The sequence below is a fragment of the Malaya genurostris genome, chromosome 2 (assembly GCF_030247185.1).
Source record: "Malaya genurostris strain Urasoe2022 chromosome 2, Malgen_1.1, whole genome shotgun sequence".
NCBI classification, from domain to species: Eukaryota; Metazoa; Arthropoda; class Insecta; order Diptera; family Culicidae; genus Malaya; species Malaya genurostris.
This window is the reverse complement of record NC_080571.1, coordinates 219,024,698-219,045,252: the sequence shown is the minus strand read 5'-3', so window position 1 is coordinate 219,045,252 and position 20,555 is coordinate 219,024,698. Positions and strand designations below refer to the sequence as shown.

The 20,555-nt window shown below is 36.5% G+C and overlaps 1 protein-coding gene across 1 annotated transcript in view; it reads left to right on the top strand.

The window, feature by feature from the left end:
- LOC131427641 (calponin homology domain-containing protein DDB_G0272472) overlaps positions 1-20,314 on the top strand; it is a 183,525-nt gene extending 163,211 nt beyond the window's left edge. Inside the window, exons 12-14 of the mRNA XM_058591023.1 lie at positions 8,736-8,900; positions 17,651-17,803; positions 17,955-20,314. Coding sequence (XP_058447006.1) covers positions 8,736-8,900; positions 17,651-17,803; positions 17,955-18,029 — 393 coding nt within the window. The 3' untranslated portion in view covers positions 18,030-20,314. The remainder of the gene's footprint in view (positions 1-8,735; positions 8,901-17,650; positions 17,804-17,954) is intronic.
- The last annotated feature ends 241 nt before the right edge of the window (positions 20,315-20,555 follow it).

The window sequence follows — 20,555 nt, the reverse complement described above, 5'->3', positions numbered from 1 at the left end:
TCATTTCAAATTATTTAATCGATACTGAAGCTGGATCAAGACTACTCATGTGCGAGAATGGTTTTTAAGATCATCAATACGAAGTTCAAATACCACGAAAAACTCACGGAAAAAGACAAACATATTAACGTGAACTGTCAATAGAGCAAATGAAACACCTAAACAACTTCATTCAACAAGGGTATAGCGATTGGAAAGTTAGATTAGAAATGAATAATTGACAACGTTGAATGCCTAACGGGAGTCATGTTTGGTGAAAAAGTTGGAACTATCACGAAAGATAATTTTGGGCCACAGCCCTCACAATGCTTCGATAGATTTTCCGGTTGTTTGCTCAATAAGGGATCTGATTTAAAATTCAACAGTAGCATCTTCAGTAATCAAAACCGAAACAAATCTCTGTTATTTATCGGATGGTGGCTGCTTTTCGGCCACCAGTCGCCCGAACGGATCCAACTGACTTGTTGCGTGACGACGTTTTTTTCTTCAAACAAAGGGTGAGCCGAATAGCGTTCCTTTTCGATGATATTTGCCTGTAGGGTAGTCCTATCTTAACCGGTTGAAAGGCGTGACGAAATTTTCTCGATTCGACCTACGTTGATTAGAAGTTTCCATTTCAAGTTTTCAACGACTGGGTAAATATTTTTCTTGTGTGAAGAATTTAATTAGGTTTGACGGGCGGGAGATACTTCCAACATCGAGTATTTGGAGAAACTTATCGATCGATGGTGAGATTTGTGTGCGAAACTTGTTGAAAACGAGTAAAATTTCTGTCGAGATTTTTCGTTTATTATAACAAGAGACAGAGAGAGATAGAGAGTACACAATCACGATTTCGTGATTGGTTCTGGTGCGAATAATATTTCAGAGATGGGCATATCTTATTTGCACTGTATGCTTTTCGGCAGAATAAAATGCTGACAGCGGATGAAACCATTTCGAGAACAAAGTTCAGCAATCAAAGCTGAAAGCTCGAATGACGAGAAGCCATCTGCTGATGATGTTTGCGGAATATGATAATACGCTCATATTGCTTTCTACGTACAATTCAAATTTTCAGTGCTATTTTATTATAAGGAGCTTCTCAGCAAATATTTATTCTGTTCCATGAAACATATCCATTTGAATTCGCTCCCTAGGCCAAGTTTATTTTAATAAATTTTGTTATTGTTTCCCAATGGTATGCTTCACTGGATTGCTCTCAAAAAAAACCTCGTGTTCTAATGGTTATGGGTGTTTTTTTGATGGTCAGTTAATAATACTTACGTAAGAAATGATAAGATGAACGAATCGTCGCACAAAGCATAACAGCCAGGCGCATATACAAGAAGAGATTTAAGGGATTCAACCGCCTCCCGAAACTTAGAGAAATAATTATGTTATAAAAACTCTTTTCAGTAAATATGACAAAATTGATCCAGACTGTCTTTTGAAATGGACTAAGTGTTTTTTACCAAAACTGTTTCTTGTGCATTACCAATACTTTTTGCATATATCGTGCAACCAGTATTTTGTGAAATCTCCTCTCAAATTGAATTTCATTGAGTTCTTGGATGATAACGACTTTTAATTTAGTTTAGTTTTCGATGAAAAAGACACTGTAAATTTTTTTTATTGGAATAAAACGTTTTTTTTGTCAATTGATATTTTTTATTTAAAAGATATTTTTATTCAGGCCTAATTGCGTACAAGTTTTACGTGGCCGATTGAGACGATGTATCTTGACCGAAAATCACATAAGAAGGTATAGGCCTCTTCAAGTGTATGCGTAATAAACGTACTCCATTTAGAATACCGGGGAAAATGTTCTTCCACTTTACTTTTTCGATAGAGAGAATCTCTCCGTATTGGGACATAGTTTTGCGAATATAAGAATCGGTGACGCTTGAGGGAAGATCATGCACACGCACTTCTATTGCACTATCTTCCATATACACTGGAATGTTGTACTTAATGTTCTCATGCTCCACATAGTGCACATTGTTATAGTCTTTTGAAAATTGAAATTGCATCCAACTCTTTATAAAACTGGATGTAAACAACATTATTCGTCTTATTGCATTGAAGTAAATGCACACGTTTAATGTCAAGATGCATTTGCTCCTTAAGCAAACCTTCAAGTTCTCGTATCGAAGGCCGAATTTTGCACTGCCTGAAGTCAACAACAATTGTATTCTTTCTTGTCGGCGGTAGCTTTTGTTCGTTTTGTTCACTGGTTTTGAGATCGTTCTATTGTTCACTACACAATACTATACTTGGTTTCTTTCGTCTCGAACGTAAGCGGTTTTGTGTTTAATCGACTGACTTGGATGAGATGTGAAAGCGAACTGTCAATTGATTTTAAATTTTTGAAGTCAATTTGATTTAGAAGTTTTTTAGTATTTTTATTGTAAAATTTTACTGATTTTGTGAAAATCACTAATATAATCTTTTTTTTTTTGTTGGCTTTGTAATTTTTCGTCAACTGTTAAAAAAAAAGATTAACAAAGTTTAACCCTTTTTAAAAGGCAATCTGGATCAATTAAAAAAAAACGAAGTATGCAATGTGTCATTTTAGGACAAAGTCCACATGTCCTGAAAGTTTCATTCCAATCTGAGAGAATTCTGCCTGCCGCGAATATGATTTGCCGCGAAATTCGTCATACTTAAGTCATTTATAGAATGAATAATTTTCAACAAACAACTTTATTCAGAAAAATTTCAAGTAACATTTTTCACATATACATATTTTCAAGCGTATAGAAATTAATCTTCATATTAAAATTTTTCTGGGTACGGGCCTAACAACAGGCAAAACCGACACATAGAAACCAGGAATATTTTCAGTGATTGAGCGCAGTGGTCTAACCACACGTTTTGTTGGCTTGTAAAAGAAACTCTGATTGAATGGAGAAAAGGGTTTTTTTTTACATTGAATTGAATTCGAAAAATTGCCTCAGAGATTGAAAAAAGTAGTAACTAGCGACTTTGATTAATCTTTAAATTCTTCTTAGTTTGAAATAAATGCTTTTTTGATCCAAAAATAAAAACGGACCGAACTAAATTGCTCTCCCAATACACCACAAACCATATTTTAACTCAGTTTACCGTCTCTTAAATCTAGCTTTAGTTGAACTCATTTAGGGGTTAGTTAAATTTTGTGCTAGTGCACATAACCGTTTTTATTAATTTTACATTTCGTCTTTGACTCATCAGTGCAGAGCAGTTCAAATTGAATTGCTTAGTGCTAAACTCTGCAGTTAAATTTGAACCGCTATGCAGATGAAAGTTTCTGCTACCTACAGAACACTTTTTGTTTTGCAATTGAGTGCAATGTCTGACCAAATGACCCTAAATGTCCAAACCTGCATCGGCCAGAAATAGTCGAAAACACGTTTTCGTTCGGCACGTCAGAAAAGACATTGCACTCCGTTGCAAAACAAAAAGTGATCTGTAAGTAGCAGAAGCTTTACGTCTGCTTAGCGGTTCAAGTTGAACTGCCGAATTTAGCACTAAGCAGTTCAATTTGAACTGCTCTGCACTGATGAGTCAAAGACGAAACGTAGAAATAATTTAGTTGAACTTTTTACATTCAAGCAAGAGGATAATTGTGATTATTAAAACTAATTTATCTTACGTACGGAATTCAAACTTACAACTCGTTCATTCCTTTAAGTGGTCAAATACAAAATTGTGAAGAAAAAATGAGCTAAGTTGGTGATTTTTAAAGTTTTTATGCAAATGGAATGGAATAAAAAGTAATCAGATTTCACATGTTCTAATTTGGATCACACGTCCACGGATCACGGATGTCCCAGAATAAAAAAAGATTTGTTTTTCATGTATGGAGATTGATGATTCGACTCAAGGCTGATTTTTAATAAGTGTATGTATTTGTTGCATGAATAGCAAAGCTTTGGTTTCACATTCCTTGTGTGGAATTTGACCTAATGTTTCAACTGACTTCGTAGTCGATTCTTAACGTGCAGAAACATTGCATGGCTTGTGCTACTATTCTACTGACACTAAGAATCCTTCCAGGTCGGGGCTCGAACATACGACAACTGACTTGTAAGACCAGCGCCCTATGTATTGAACCACAAACCCGGGATTTTTTGGATGTACTTTCTTCTAATCATTGTAACTCAAAATCTATTAATTTTACTATTATGGTGTCTAAGTAGAACTTACAGGAAATCAAGAGAGCACTACAAAAGTATTGTATAACTAATATAACCGATTTCTGTTTTCTTAATGTTTCGTGTTCGACTCGTCAGCGACTAACAGTTTATGTTGAAATGTAAAGAAGAAGAAATCGGGTATGTGCTCTGAGCACAAAAAAGCTCACCCCTCAATATAACATGAGTTCGGCCAGTTGATCGAAAACCCCCTTTCGTTCGGTACGTTTGTAAAGACATTGTATTTTTGGCACAAAAGCGTGTTTTGCAAGTAGTATTAACTTTACGTCTGCTTAGCGGTTTATGTGGAACTGTTAGGTGGCATAACCGTTCAACATAAACTGTTTGATTGATTCCATAGCTCAATCCATAAATTTGCTCATAGTAGGCTAGGTAAACAGCTGAAATTGCCCAGAAATACCGTATGGCGCGTTATCAAACGGTATAAGGAAACATTGACGATAATTCGGAAGCCTCAAGCTAATCGTCGGAGTAGAACTGTCGACCGGAAACTTGGTAAGTGGTAAGATTTTGAAGACGATTCAGAGGAATTCTAATCTGTCGTACCGTGATTTGGCCAGAAAATTCGGTGCTGCCCATAGTACCGTGAGGAGAACTCGACTCCGGGAAGGAATCAAGTCGTATCGAGCTAGCAAACAGCCAAATCGGACCATAAAACAGAATAGTGTGGTCAAAATTCGTGCTCGGAAACTATATGACCAGGCGCTGACCAAGTTCGACGGGTGTCTTCTGATGGACAATGAAACCTATGTCAAGACTGACTTCGGGCAAATCCCAGGTCAAAAATTTTACTTGGCAACGGCTCCGGGGGATGTTCCAGCCAAATTTAAATTTCTTTTTGCCGACAAATTTGCAATAAAATTTATGATTTGGCAGGGCATTTGCAGCTGTGGCAAAAAAAAAAACGAAAGTTTTCGTTACAAATAAGAACTATACCAAAAAGAGTGTCTCCAAAAACGAATTTTGCCGTTAATTCGATCCCACGACCATTCCGTAATGTTTTGGCCAGATTTGGCAAGCGGTCATTATAGCAAAGTCGTTCAAGAATGGTATGCAGAGAAAGGGGTCCAGCTTGTTCCGAAAAACCTTAACCCACCCAACTGCCCCCAGTTCCGTCCTATTGAGAAATACTGGGCAATCATGAAGAGAAGACTCAAGGCAAAGGGAAAGGTTGTCAAAGACATCAATCAGATGACGACCTGGTGGAATAAGATAGCTAAAACGATGGACGAAGAAGGTGTGCGCCGCCTAATGAGCCGTGTTACAGGAAACATTCGAGAATTCCTTTGAAACCGTGGCAACAAAGGTTACTAATACACTACAGTTTTTTCATTGCATATAAGGCAGCTTTCCCAAACAGTACACTGAACCAAACAACTCCAAATATATGGAATAATTCTCGATATACACTGACAGAAAAAACAAGCTGTAAATACGGTTTAGAATCGCAATCTGATACTAACTCGGATGAGAACATTTTGTTTTCATAAAAATCCCTGTTTATATAAATATGTGTGAAATGTGCACGCAGAACTAAACAAATTAATCTTAATGTTAATTCCAGAATTCTACCAACATTTCCGAATTATGTACTATAATTTCTTGATTTGAAAAATAACGGCTACGGTGATATAACATGGTACAATATCAGGATATTTGATAAATAAATAAATGCTTCAAAACAAAACAATTTAGTATATGAATAAACCGTAATTCGCCTCAACGAGAGCTATAGTACGTTCTACTATGTCTGTCTGGCGTTTTAGAGTGACTAAAACAAGATTCAGAGTGGCGAAATGGTAGCGCGTATGCACGGAATGCATAAGAACGCAGGTTCGAGTCCTGTCTCTGAGCGTATCTTTTTCCAAAAAATTCATCTTTTCTGTTAATTTTTCTTTCATTTGGCTTCTCCAATATATGTTTCCGCTCAGTCATTGCAAAAACTGAAGTATAACTTGCTCTTTTGCTAACTGTATTGCACATATCATACTATTTATTAACATTTTTTCAGTGCTGAAAAAGCTTTCTATTTGTCGAATTTTGGAATGGTTCGTCTGTTGAATGAAATTCAATTACTTTTTAGAGAACAAATATCGAATTTTCAAATTTTGACTAAAAGTTTAAACTATTCGCAAAACAGTTCACAGAAAAAGCAGATTGCTTAGTATATGCACTTTCAATTCATAGACAATTTATAAAAATGAAAATTTTCTTTAACATTCTAACTTTTCCTGAGAGAAAAGATAATGTGCAGCTAATTTAAATTCAATGTCATGAACGAAATGAAAAAAAATATCGCGATCAAAGTATCTTATAATACACCGTTTATTTCATTTTAATTTTGTTCTATATATCAGAAGTGATCTGCCAAACATTGCCTTCACAGCCTATAGCTTTCGTCTTTTCAGCAATTCTTGAAAATCTTCACTTTGGTCTAAAAGAGCGTAACTCTAAATTATTTATAGGCTACATTTACTTTCGTCAGAAAAAAAACACATTTTAATGTGAAATTGTTCACACCTCTATGTGGGCATCATGCTCAATTATTTTTGACATTTCACTTCTGGGTGCACGCTAAACGCAAACTATTAAACATGACTGAAGTAATAGCCTTTGCCGTCACCGGATATTGTTACTGTGATGTCTTTTTCGATTTGTATTGAATTCGTTAAAGTGATCCATATTGATTTATAATATATTTGAGAAAAGTGAGCAAGATCCATTTTTACGCATATGATTATTATCTCCCATCGGTAATCGAATACTGGGAGCCAGGAGAGCCGGAATAGGTTTGTTTGCCTACCTACTGATAATGATTACCAATTTGAGTAGTTCTTAGGCCAATTTAGATTTCTTAGACACACTTTACCTTATAATTCCGGAACCGGAAGTCGGATTCGGATGAAATTCTGTATAGGACCACGAGACCATTCATTTGAACCTAAGTTTGTGGAAATCGGTCAAATCATCGCTGAGAAAAGTGAGTGAGATCCATTTGGTAATATATGACATCTATTTCCGGTGTTTCTGGAAACGGAAACTGGGAACCAGGATAGCCGGAACCGGTTTGTTTGACTGCTTACTGATAATAGCTACCGGTTGGTGTTGTTTTTAGGGCAGTTTAGAATTTTTTTACGTTTTTGTTTCGCCGCCTTAAGTGACGATATAACATTTTTAACATACTTTACCCTGTAATTCCGGAACCCGAAGCCGGATCCGGATAAAATTCTCGAAATCCGTATGGGACCACGGGACCTTTTATTTGCACGAATGTTGTCCTTCAAGGCTTGAATTGTCTCTGGCTTGTCCACATAATACTTATCTTTGACAGCCTCTCAAAGATAATAGTCTAACGGCGTCAAATCACAGCTCCGTAGCGGCCAAACGACATCCGAATTTCGACTGATAATTCGAATCGTAGCGTTGGCTGTGTGGCACGAAGCCTTCTTGTTGGAACCAAATGGTGTCCAAGTCTTTCTCTTCAAGTAACGGGAAGAACCTATCGCTAATCATGGCGCGGTAGCGCTCGCCATTGACCGTGGCGGCGGCTCCTGCCTCATTTTCGAAGAAAAATGGCCCAATGATGCCGCCAGACCATAATTCGCACCAAACCGTCACTCTCTGAGGATGCATCGGCTTCTCCATGATAACGTGCGGGTTTTCCGTCCCCCAGATGCGTCAATTTTGCTTATTAACATACCCGCCGAGATGAAAATGTGCCTCATCCGAGAAGATGTTTTTTTGGCAAAAATCGGCGTCTTCTTCAAGCTGATTTTCAAAGTAAAACTGCACTATTTTCACGCGTTCCTCAAGCGTATACACAACATTTTCGTTCAGCGGAAGGATAAAACTAAGTTTCTGTCAGAAGTGATTTTAAGGTTACCAATGTCGAAATAACCGCTGGTTAAAAAAAAGTTAGATGGCGGACCCTGTATGTGATTGCATCTTTCTATATGAGAAAGGCAAAAAAATGCAACTTGCGAAGTTTAATGGAAGCTATAAAATCATTATTCTCTGTAAAACTGAAGAAAAAACATACATTTTTTCATTTAACGATAAAAAATCTTGAAACCCCAAATTTTTTTTCGTCGTCGCATAATTGAGGTTATTTTTTTTTTCAAATCATCTTTTACAAAAATCCATCAGAATTATGCGAAGGCACCGGCATTTTCGGTTTTTTTTATCCCACGAATAGTTGTAACGTATGACTAATTCTTCAAAAACGAGTTATAAATAAAAACGCGGTGAGCAACACTCCAGTGCTCCATGATGGAAAACTACTAGATAAAAATAAACCTTCATTCTTTTACTTTCCGATGCCGTGTTCGGTTTCTCCTTCCCTTGTTCGCTTCCAGTGCAACCGGAGAACAAAATGTGTCAGGATCCTTAGCGAAACCCTGTACATATGGTGTGTGCCACGCGGCCCTACAGACCTCGGTTCAAAAGACAATTTTCACAGTGATTGCATGGCCTTTTTATATGAGAACGGGAAAAAATAACTTTTTTGAACATAAATATGAAGAATAAAATTAATTATAAAATATTTTTCTTTCACAGGACGTTTTATCGGATGAGAATCTTTCGTTCAAGTTTCTGGACGTGGTGAGCATCTTGTTGCAGTACTGCGTTCCCAAATCGGAGGAAAAAGGCGAAACCCAAGCTGTGATAATCGACTTAATAGCCACTCTAGGTTTCTTCTGTGCCAATAATAGAGTTAATCAGGTACGTTAGGAAACAATATCGTGCCATATATCTCTAAATGTGTCAATCCAACTTTCCGAGACGCCATTTTTTCCTCTTTACACACACATTATGCAACCATATTTCTTGACCCGCTTCGAAAAGATTGCTTATTATGGTGGATATTTTTATGCTTCTGTGGCTCGAGCCATTCGTCCAAAAGGAACGAATTTGGCCAACCACGAAATAAGAAAAAAAGACTCCCGCTTTCTTTTGTTCTGGGAAAACGCGTGTCCTCTTCCATTAGCTTTTACCGCGCGCCGCAATGATTTTCTGATCTAAATTGCTTTTATGACTTGTGTATTCTAGTTAGTTTATGTTCTCTCCAGTTTTCCTTTCCGGGCAAACCGATTGCTGATTTGGGTATTTGCTTCGGGGGCGCACACATCGGTTCTGCAACGAGCCGAGCCGGCCATTCCTGAAAAAAAAAACAGTAAAAAAACACAGACTATCAAGGGCCTCCGAGCCATCGCCCGTTGCCCCTATCGGCGGTCATATCTTTCTGATTTCTGGGTTTTTTATGTTGCTTTTTGCATGGCGTTACAATCATTCTGATCGGAGCCGCAGAAAAGCACCAGTCATATCATCGCAACAAAACGTATTATTATCTGTGGTTTGCTTTCGGTGCCATCTTCCGGCCGGCCTGCATTTGGGAACACTAATCCGACTGTCTTGAGTCGGGCGCGGTTTACCATAGCTTACTAGTAGGAATGTTCAAGTTTGCCTCGGATCGATAGCATGAAATCAGTTTTGTTTTTTTGTTGTTGTAGCGATTCGTCTTCGATTCGTTGAAGCCTAGCAGTTAATATTGAACTGTTAGTGTATACTTGGTAGTTAAACTAGAAGTGCTAAGCAAGTGTAACATTATTTTACTTTTACAGATTTGGATACAAATTATAGGTAGTCTGAATCCAGTTGCAAGGTTGGAAAGGTTATGCCATACGGCGGTCGAATCTAGCAAAGCCACCATACGGGTTTTATGCAACTGTCGAGGTCCGTTATTGTTAAAGAAAAATGTTCTCGAAAAACAAACGACTGGTACTTAGCAATTAATATTTGAAATAGAAGCTTTCTATGACATTGCTAAAAAACAACAACCAAATCGAAACATTCCGAAGCATCACTAACCTGTTCAGGGGTTCCGTTCTACAACCTCCCTCTTCCAGAGCAGATCGTTAAAGTATTCGCGATCGTTGCTCTGCCGTATGCTGCTTTTTTCCATTTAGATGCTGCAGAATGATAAACAGTTTAAAATTTACAGCAAAATATTTTGATACTTTTTTCTGTTGAAAACGGCCAATTATCTCCGGTTGGTAAATATAGAGCACCACGCGGCAAATAATGGAACACAACACACTGCTTCTTACAGGGGTTTGCCCTGTCAGCCGATGCCGATGCCGGCATCTTTTGACCGGGGCGTATTGAGCCTCTTCGATGATCGGCCATCCGAAAAAAGGGGCTGAGTTTGATGTCTTAATGGTTGGTAGTTTGCAGTGATTTTCGTACATTTGTTTTGCTCTCGGTTTTTTTTTTGCTTCAACATCGAGGAAATAATGCCTTTTTTCCTGGGATGATTTGGCAAAAATTTCAACGCCCACTTGAATTCCGAACTTTCAACGTACGCAGTGACATCGGTGTAACGAGATTGGGTAAGATTCGCGTCTCGAACGCACAGAGAAAGAGAACGGACTGTAATTATGTTGTATGGACCAATCGAGCAGTGATCCTTCCTAATCCACCCAATGGTGTAAAGATGCCTTTCGCGTATTACTTACATTTTCAAAAATATGGCTATAAAAGTTCTGTCAAGAATCTTTTTTTCAAACTTGGATAAAATTAGATACTTTGTGAGCAGTTATGCCCAGTTAATAATTTTTTTTCTTTATTTTGCATCGTCACACTAAATGACGGATTGAAATTTGAAACACATTTTACCGTATAGTACCGGAACCCGAATCAAATTCAACAGTAATCTTTAAGACTGCAGAACCTTTCATTTGAGCTTAAATTTGTAAAAATCGATCCAGTCATCTCTGAGAAAATTGAGTGAGTTTCGTTTTAAAGTTTTTGATCACTATTTCTGGTACTTCCGGGGCCAGGAGCTGGAAATCGGTATAACTGAATTCAGTTCGTTTAGTAAGTAACTAACAAATTAAATCAGTTTTTAGCCAAGTCTAGAAGAATTTTACCTTTTTTTTTGCATCTGAGTTCTAAAAGACGGTGTGCAATTTTAAACGCACTTTACCCCAGAAAGCATGCATAAAATCAATAGCAACCTATATTTTTTGCAATTATTTCTTCTAAAATTTCTTCCTTGGCCTTGGCCATAATGTAGTATATGATAGTAAAAAGAAATGGTTGCCAATTACATCACAATCATTAGATTCGATTTAATAGTAAAAATTTCTTATCATTTTTATCATTTTCATATTTGGATCTCCTGATACAATTTACATATTTTCTCCTGTTTTCTTCTTCTAGCTACCTACTAGCACGTAGTGGTTTTTGCATCATCATTTAGTATGACGGTTTGAGAGTCTTGATACTCATCGTCATATAATTTCGGAACCGGAAGTTGGTTCTGGATGAAATTGCACACCTCCGGGCCTCCGTTCAAAAGTCGATTTTCGCAGTGATTGCACAGCCTTTCTGTATGAGAATGGCAAAATAGATTAAAATTAATCCACAGTATTAAGTCTTTGTTCGCGGATATTTGCTAGTAGAATTTCTCTGTATCATTTTGAAGGATTATCTGGTAAACTATGTTTAGGTATAATCTTGAAAAAATGCTGTCTGATATTTTCATAAAGCAAATAATTTTCCCAATGAAGATTGCTTCGTATGGTACACTCAAACCTCCGTTTACGTTAACTTTTTTTTAACGTTACCTCTTTTTACGTAACTCGTTTTACGACAAAAATACCAAATAACGTAATTTTTTTTTACGTTGAAAATTCCAAATAACTTAAACTTTTTTTACGAACCTACTTCGTAAAAAGAGGTTTTTGCGTACAATGAAAATCGTTTCCGGCTCATTTATATTTCATGGAAATTACTACAATATGGGTATTTTCGGAACGAGATTGATGAGTAGATGTCGGAAAACGATGTTTGAGGTGGTTCTAAATTTCAAGATGGCGACTTTCAGTTTATTGATATTCCTTGAAAATCCTTACAATATGGATATTTTCGGAGCTGGTTTAGTGCATATTGCGTAGAAAATAATGTTTGAATATTAGTGGATTGCTGATCGTATCCTATATAGTATTAATATTTTCGAAATGGGAAGAGTCGCTTAAAACAAACCATGTTGTGTCCCTAAAAATCACGTGATATACTGTGAGTCCAAGAGTTCCACTCTGTACTCCAGCTGCTTGTCAAAAGAGAGCCTGAGTGTGCCACAACCTGTGCAACTTCATGAAAACGGAAGTGTTAATAGTAACTTGATGAATAAAAACGTGCTCATCCACGTAGCAGTGAGATAATACCTTTTTTTTTTATCAATCCGCATGTGTTTTTTGCATGAAAATTCTTTGGTGTTTCAGTTTTCATGACATTATTCTAATGTCCGTCGTTTTAAGTGGCAATTTGAGATTTTAATCACTCATTACTCTGTAATGTTGAAACTGCAAATCGGATCGAATTTGAATCTAAAAGTGTAACGATCGATTGAACATTCCATGATATGTCGAAGTAATTTCCACTTTAGAATTTAGGGTAATTTAAGGTACTTCTAGAGCCGGTATTCAGGAACCAGCATAACCCAAACCGATTCGTATGGCCATATGACGAATAAATTGCAATATTTTGGAGTTCAACTTTAAAGCTTTTCGGGATTGTCATCTTCTATATCGCTTTGAATTTTAAAAATTCATTATCCTGTAATTCAAGAATCGGATGTCAGAATTGGATAAAATTGGATTTATTTTAATTTGAACTTTTGTTTCTGAAATTCGATTTGGCTTTTTTTGAGAAAACGATTGAGCTTTGAGAAACGATTCGATACTGGAACCGGAATTCGAAATTCGGTGTAGTCGAAGTCAGACTAATTCACCGGAGTAGCTGTATAGTTTACATTTGTTTCAAAATGTTTGAAAATCAATGTAGACATCTTTGAGGAATCGTAGTGCGAATTAAACTTTTGGGTGCCTTCCGAAACGAATACAACCAAAAATGAAATAAGTTTATTTGTTTATCAACTATCCAAATCTGCTAACCCGTTAAACCTGATTAATTTATGTGAAATAGACATTTTTATACTAATCACCCTGTATCCCCTTAACCGAAAGTTGGATCTGACTGAAAAACAAGATGTTTTATAGAATCTTAAAACTTTTCATTTGAATCTTAGATGATTCTTAGATTTCATTTGAATCTTAGATCGGTTCAACCATCTACGAGAAAAATGAGTTACACAGTTTTAATTTCGTTTCATATATCATCCTGTGGTTCCGAAACCAGAGGTCGGAACCAAACATAATTCAGGAACCGACTTTTCATATGAATCTGAGTTTGTAGAACACGGTTGAATCATCTCTGACAAAAATTGAGTGAAATTATTTGTCACACACGCATTTGCTGATCTCGACGAACTGATTCGAATGGTATATGGCTGTTATGTTCTTCCAGCATTTATTGCTGTAAGTAGTTTAAATCAATATAATTATGGAATTACTTTCAACTCGAATATTCTGCCATCATCTGGTTTACATATGGCATATTCGAACGATTATGTTGCCAAAAACGAATCGTGCTAAAATCGGTCCGAGGCAAAATATCATGCTGTACACAGTCTTTTGGGTACTTAGAAACAAATGTATGTAACAGTATAAAAATCGTGTTTTATGTTGCTCCCAAGTATTTCTTTGCCAGACAGTTCTCAAAACTTCTACTGCTGGAATAGTGGAAAAAGTCGCTTACACAAAAATTTCGATATCTCCGTTAAAAATGGACGGATTTTAACAATCTATGGCTTGTTGGATAGGTATTACCGTGCGAAATCTAAGTCTGAAAATTAATTCTATTTTCAAGGTCAATTGTGACAACTGAAAATTTTGACATAAAACTTTGTATAACTCAAAAAGTACACATTCGATCTCAAAACTATTCAATAGCGTTCTGGGTGACGGGGAGACCTTTCATTTGCGACTAGTTTGTCCAGCCATCTCTGTGATCTCGACCTCTTAGTTGACAACACACATACAGACACACACACAGACACACACACATACACACACGGACATTTGCTCAGTTCGTCGAGCTGAATCGATTGGTATATGACATTTGGCCCTCCGGGCCTCGGAAAATTTTTCGAAAGTTTGAGCGAATTCTATACCTATTTTTTATATTTATAAAAAAGGTAAAAATTTATTGTAATCCGTCTGATGTTTTATGTAATGTAAAATTATATTGGCTATATTTTGCAAATATTATTCAATTTAATTTTCAATTTATTGAGTAACTAAGGTTTTCTTTGTTTAAGTGATAGTCCTCCATTGATACCTTCCACTATCTATATATGTAACACATGGTGACTGGTAATAGGTGTTACACCCGAAAGGAGGTGATAGTATATCTTTTATATAGCCAAAAATTGTACAGTAAGGTAGGTCCGAAAATCATCCTCAATGAGTTTTTGCCAAAATCAATTTGGTTATTGTGTTTACTCTCTAATACGGTCGTCGACGTTTTAAACATACACTGAACGCTTTTGGATGGAAAACTGTGGTTATTTAAAAATAGAACTAAAATGTCTTAGTTCATCATTCATCGAGCTGAGTTGAAATGTATATCGCTAAGTGTCTTCGAGCTCTAAACAAATTTTTATTTTCTTTCAAATCTATATTCTTTCTATAGAGAAATGCAAAAATAATGGAATTTATACGACTCAACAGTGATCAAAATCGAAATAGATGTTGAATTGAATTGCATTCAATGAATTAAATAAGACTATATATATTCATAAATGACGTGGAGATTTTGCTTCCATGCATAGTTGTATCATGTGATAAAGTGATCTCAACTATCTTGAGATAAAACTAAGCGCGTTGCAAAACAGTACCAAACCATATGATGTACGTTTTCTTAAATCGGTCAGTCTAAACCGAAACTTTATTGTTTAAGTGTAGGAAATGTACTTGTGAGATTGTTTTATGCCTCACCGCCTTTATAACAGGAATTCGAGTCAGGATTTTGAAAAAAAAATCACTTTTTGTGTACTATTAAATCCGTAAAGAATGTTGAAACAATAGCAAAAAACCAGCCGGTTGATTAAAATATACAGCTAAAAATTAGAAAACTTTAGAGTTGAAAACAGTTTTGCCTTTCTCGTATAAAAAGGTTATGCCATCACTGTGAAAACCGATTTTCTAACCGAGGCCCGGAGGGCCGAGTTTCATATGCCATTCGACTCAGTTCGTCGAGTACGCAAAATGTCTGTGTAGGTATGTGCGCATGTGTATGTAACGTTTTATTACACTAAATTTTATAGGAGATGGCTGCACCGATTTTCACACTCTTAGATTCAAATGAAAGGTCTTGAGGTCTCATACGAAATATGAAAATAAGTACACCAACTTTTTCCGGAGTTGAAGAAACCGATTTTAACACACTTGGATCAGTTGAGAAAGCTCTTCAGATCTTATATAAATTCCTGAATTTTGTTTGGATCTGACTACTGGTTTCGGAGTTATGGGTTAAATGCACAAAAAAATAAAATTTGTGTACTAACTTTTCTCAGAGATGGCGCGACCGATTTCCACAAACTTCCACAAACTGATTCAAATGGTCTAAAAGTCTTTTACAAACCTTCTCAATTCCATCTGGATCCGACTTCCAGTTCCAAAATAATAGGGTAAAGTGTGTCAAAAAACATGTGCACACCATTTTTGTTTCAAATGTTTCGCGTATGAAAGTGTGTCGCCATATGCCATTAGCGAGTGTCATTATATTTGAATCTTAAGTGTGGCCATGCTGATATGTATGTCAATTTGAAGTGTCTCTGTATTAATGTACATATGTTCAATTAATATTATTTATATTCTCTGACAATTGCGGCAATACTAACTGTCAAACATATAATGGAATATTTTTAAACAAAATGGGTGTATAAAACTTCGTAGCCTTGATTGATGTTTTTTTATTTAAACCACATGCATCAGAATTTCGGACTTCAAGTATATTTATGTAAATTCTCGGAAAAATTTCAAAAAACAGTTTCAGCAAATAATAGTTCCTCTTTGTTTTCTTCATTTTCTAATACAAAGTTGTTCGCAGGCTCATTTCCCTACTCGTTGTAAATGGAACGATATGAAGAGGAACTGTGAGTTGCTAATTCAGGTCTGTGAAAAAGTCACCAGAATCATTTTAGAATCTAATTGTTTGACTCATTAGTTTTGTTGTGATTCACCGGAATGAAATTATAAGTCACTAATCAAAAGTTCAGGAATTGAAATCAGTCAACGAAAACGAAACAGTTTTAACAGCAGTTCAAAATTTGAATCTATTCAAATAAATAATATTCACTACAATACTGAAAATTAAATATTAACATTTCTTTCACCAAAGAATGAACCTTAAAACATTTACATCGAAGCATTTTCATCAATTTATGTATTTGTTTGACAATTGTATTATTATGTGTATTAAGTGTATTAAGTACCTATTTAGTTTTACGCTATATTGAATATGATACTCCAATAAACAATGATTCAATTAAATAATAATTCGTGTTACAATCAGGTAATAACAATTTTCCTCAAGTATTTGGTATAGTATTTCTCATGTGATAAAGTAGAAAGATTTAACTAGTGACATTGTGGAACCAAAACAATCGAATTCTAAATCGACTAAATTCGATGAAAAATACCCGTCATCAGCCCATGTCTTGTCCAACGATTTTTTAAGGGTTTAATAGCAGTTTTAGATCAAATTATATTACTAATTTCATTATAATTTGTCTCAGTAATGTCATCTTGAGAAAATACTTGTGTTTTGCTCATATTTGGGGTCATATTATTCAGGGCAACGATAAGATAAACAGGATTAGTAACAGTTTTCACACTATACAATTTCATAACAAATTGTTTACTCACAACGACAAGAAATATTTTTCGTCAAGTGGATTCAAATATTGAAAATGATCGGAAATGGGAACGACTACTCTACACCAGAGCTAATAGAAGTCTTTGTCATTGACTCAAAATAGACGAAAATGACGAGAAATTGATGTCACTCTCAGCTTCTCTTGCAAAATATGAGAACGAAATCCATGTCCAGTCCATGACATAAGCGGAACAGTAGTTTCAAAATTGTGTTCTTTTTTTCATTTGCCCTTTCAATCATTCGTTGTTTTCAGTGATAATCCCATAGTATGCAGTGTCGGTATTCAACCCAAGCTATGAGTCTTATCAATTAAGAACGTGAAGTTGGGCTTTCGAACCACTGTGCACTGCCAACGATCGAAACCGTCGGCCGTACACGAGGAACCAAGAGAATGACATCATTATGGCCTGCTTTGGTTGATTCGTGAAAACAGTAATTAATTTTTCAATAGTATGCGATTGAAAAACTGAAACGACGTTGCATGTATTTAAGTTAAAAGTTTTCGAATCGGCATTTTTAAAGCCAAAAGTTAAACGAGAAGTATGTGGAATTTTGCACCTATTGTATAACATAACCTCTGAGAAGCCGCTGTAATCCTCAATAATCTAAAAATCGTTACTTCTTTTCAGGATCTGCTTACATCGGACCAATTGTCAGTGATAATCAAAAGCTTGACCAAGCTACCGAAACAGTTCGATATGGTCATCTATCCGACGCTAGTCACCGTCACCTACGAGAATTCCGATGCCAAAGCCGTGCTAAGCAAAGATTTCGATGTTGCGGTAAGTTATAATTGTTTCGTTCATGCACCCCCTTAACCCGCCGTTCCTGTCGCCATTTGTCGTTTTATGACACTCGAAACAAAAACCTCGGACATCGCTAATGAAGATCTTAATGTTTGGTTTTACCTGTTTGTCTTATTTTTCGAAACAGTCACTGGAGGAGTACAGCAAGTCGGACTTGGCGAAGAAGAACAGAATCGTGTCATTGCTGGCGAAGGCGGAGTAGTTTCAGTTTGTTTGCCTTTTCCTCTGCCCTCGACAGCATGGCAAGCACTATAACGTATCCTGCCCTGCCAGACTGGACCGCGATGGACCCGGTCAACCGCAGCCGCAAACCGCAGATAACCGCCAGAAGCAATAAATACTGAGAATAAGGTGGAATCAATAAAATTGCGACATAAAAGCGCAGTGATTAAAGTCAGCAATAATGTCGTCTTTTGGCAGGAGGATTCGTGCGCCACAACAGGCCTTCGCACCAGAGATTGTATCGATCTTGGCGTTGCACAAAATTTATTGACGCCTAATGAGTTGAGTTTCTTTGCGGGACGCGGGCTGATGCGCTGCTTAATTGTCCGAAGAATTGTGTGTGTGTGTTTTTTTTTGTATTTTTTTAGTTCGTTTGATCAATACTAATGGTTGGTGGACATTAACTCCTTCGAGCTGTTTGTTTTGAGCAAAAGCTGTCGTGAAATTTGCACTTGACGATGATTAATGTTCGTAAGCTTTTTAGCAGGTGCTGCAGCATCATGCGCTTGCGACTTGATAGTTCAATTTCACGCCGTGCACCTTGTCATCATGATGTATGCATTCATTATAGTTGGCGCTACTGTGAAATAGAATTTTTGTGTACTATATAGAATAATCTTGTACTCCAATAACTTGGTACGATGGGGGACAGGTAAGGTTTGATGGGTAAGCACAATGCCGTTCACGCAATCTATCTGTGTCCGCAGAAATATGTTCGATATACATCGGACAAAACTGTGCCTTTAGAAAGCACTAATCAGACCGTTGTTTGACATGAGCACTATAGACGCCAAACTGAACTGACTCAGCGTCATAAGATATTTAAGCTGTCCGGTTAATCCTCGTGTCCGGTTTAGCCTCGGTCTCCCCTACGTATTTGTAATACTACCGTGACTGACTTACAGTGACGTACTCAGTGAAAATAAAAAGTGACAGATGAACGAATCGTTTGTACTGGAATTTAAATATTCATAGTGATTCTCTGAAATTTGTATGGTATTGTTGAGAGGAAAACGAAAAAAATACAGTTTGGTTTATATAAAGATGGATCTACCGGTTTAAAGTAAGTGTTTTTTGTCGTGAATACCACTTACTTGACTATGGGGTGCCTTTTCAAAATTTAACATGTATAAAAAATGGGTCTAGTCGTGAATATCTCTAGGTATGTAGCAACATAAGTTTAAATTTTCTAAATTTTTCGGTATGTGTACTTGGTATGTGTACTTGGTATGTGTGCCAAACTAAGGTGCGCAAAATTTCAACCACCTGAGTTGAACGAATCTTCGCTCAAAGTGTCTCGGGCAAAACTGACAAATAGAAATACGATTGAGCGCAGTGGGCTCACTACACGTTTGGTTCGCTAGTAAAATGGACACTAACTATAGATGGTTATGATTCATGAGTATTTATAATTAACTAATATGAGGGAGACATGTTTGTGCATGTTGTTTAAGATGGCCAATTTAGTCATAAAATTTATAACCAACATGCTCTCATAATTGATTCTCCTTCCTATAGCGAAATTATTCCTTCTTTGTTACAGATCAAAATCTTTGGCATGAGCTGTGTACCACTTATTCATAAGCGAGATATGTGAATGCTGAGTGTGATGTGCTTGTTGTTGTTGACCATGGTGGTCATATACCATACGACTCAGTTCGTCGAGTACGAAAAATGTCTGTGTGTATGTAATGTTTATTTGAACTAACTTTTCTCGGAGATAGCTGAACCGATTTTCTCAACTTACTTTCAAAGGAAGGTTTTGTGAATTTTAGAAAGGCGCCCATAGTAAAGCAAGACGTATTCACGTAAAATAAAAGTGATAAATATTTCGATTTACGTTTTTGGATCGTGCTGTGTTTTTATAAAATCAACGAAAAAAATTTTCGATGGTATCCTGTGTCAAATGTCAAATTTGGTTCCTCTCCATCAGGTTGATAAAATTCACGTTGTTTTATATGAATATGAACCTATCAGAGCAAATTGAACTCGTTTGTGTACACCAATACCACATGAGTATTGGTAACTCCTTATCAAGTCAACCGATTTCAAACAAACGTGACACATATACTGCTTGGACTTCAAAAGTAGTCATAAAGGTATTTTCATGTGGGGACAAGGAGTGGCGAGCAGGAGGATCTTAGGGGAAATTGATCGAATTTGACAAGAATTGAATCTTCCTGACGAGTACAGATAAACTATTCTTATATCAGAGAAGGTTCCATGAGTATTTTCAGGGAAAATATGTAGCAACTGTACCTAACAAGGGGGGGGGGGGGGGGGGGGGGTAGAGTGGTCAAAAGTCTAATTCTTCTGATTTCCCGTGAAACGAACATCTGACAAACATATTAAGATAATGGCCCTTATTATCGGTATCACGGTGAAAATCGAGTGAAGTGAATTTAGGTCATTTTTACGGAATACGTTTCAGAGATAAAAGTAATTGCTTAGATGAACTTGATGTCATTATGAACATCACACCATCAACATTTTGTTGAGGAAATGA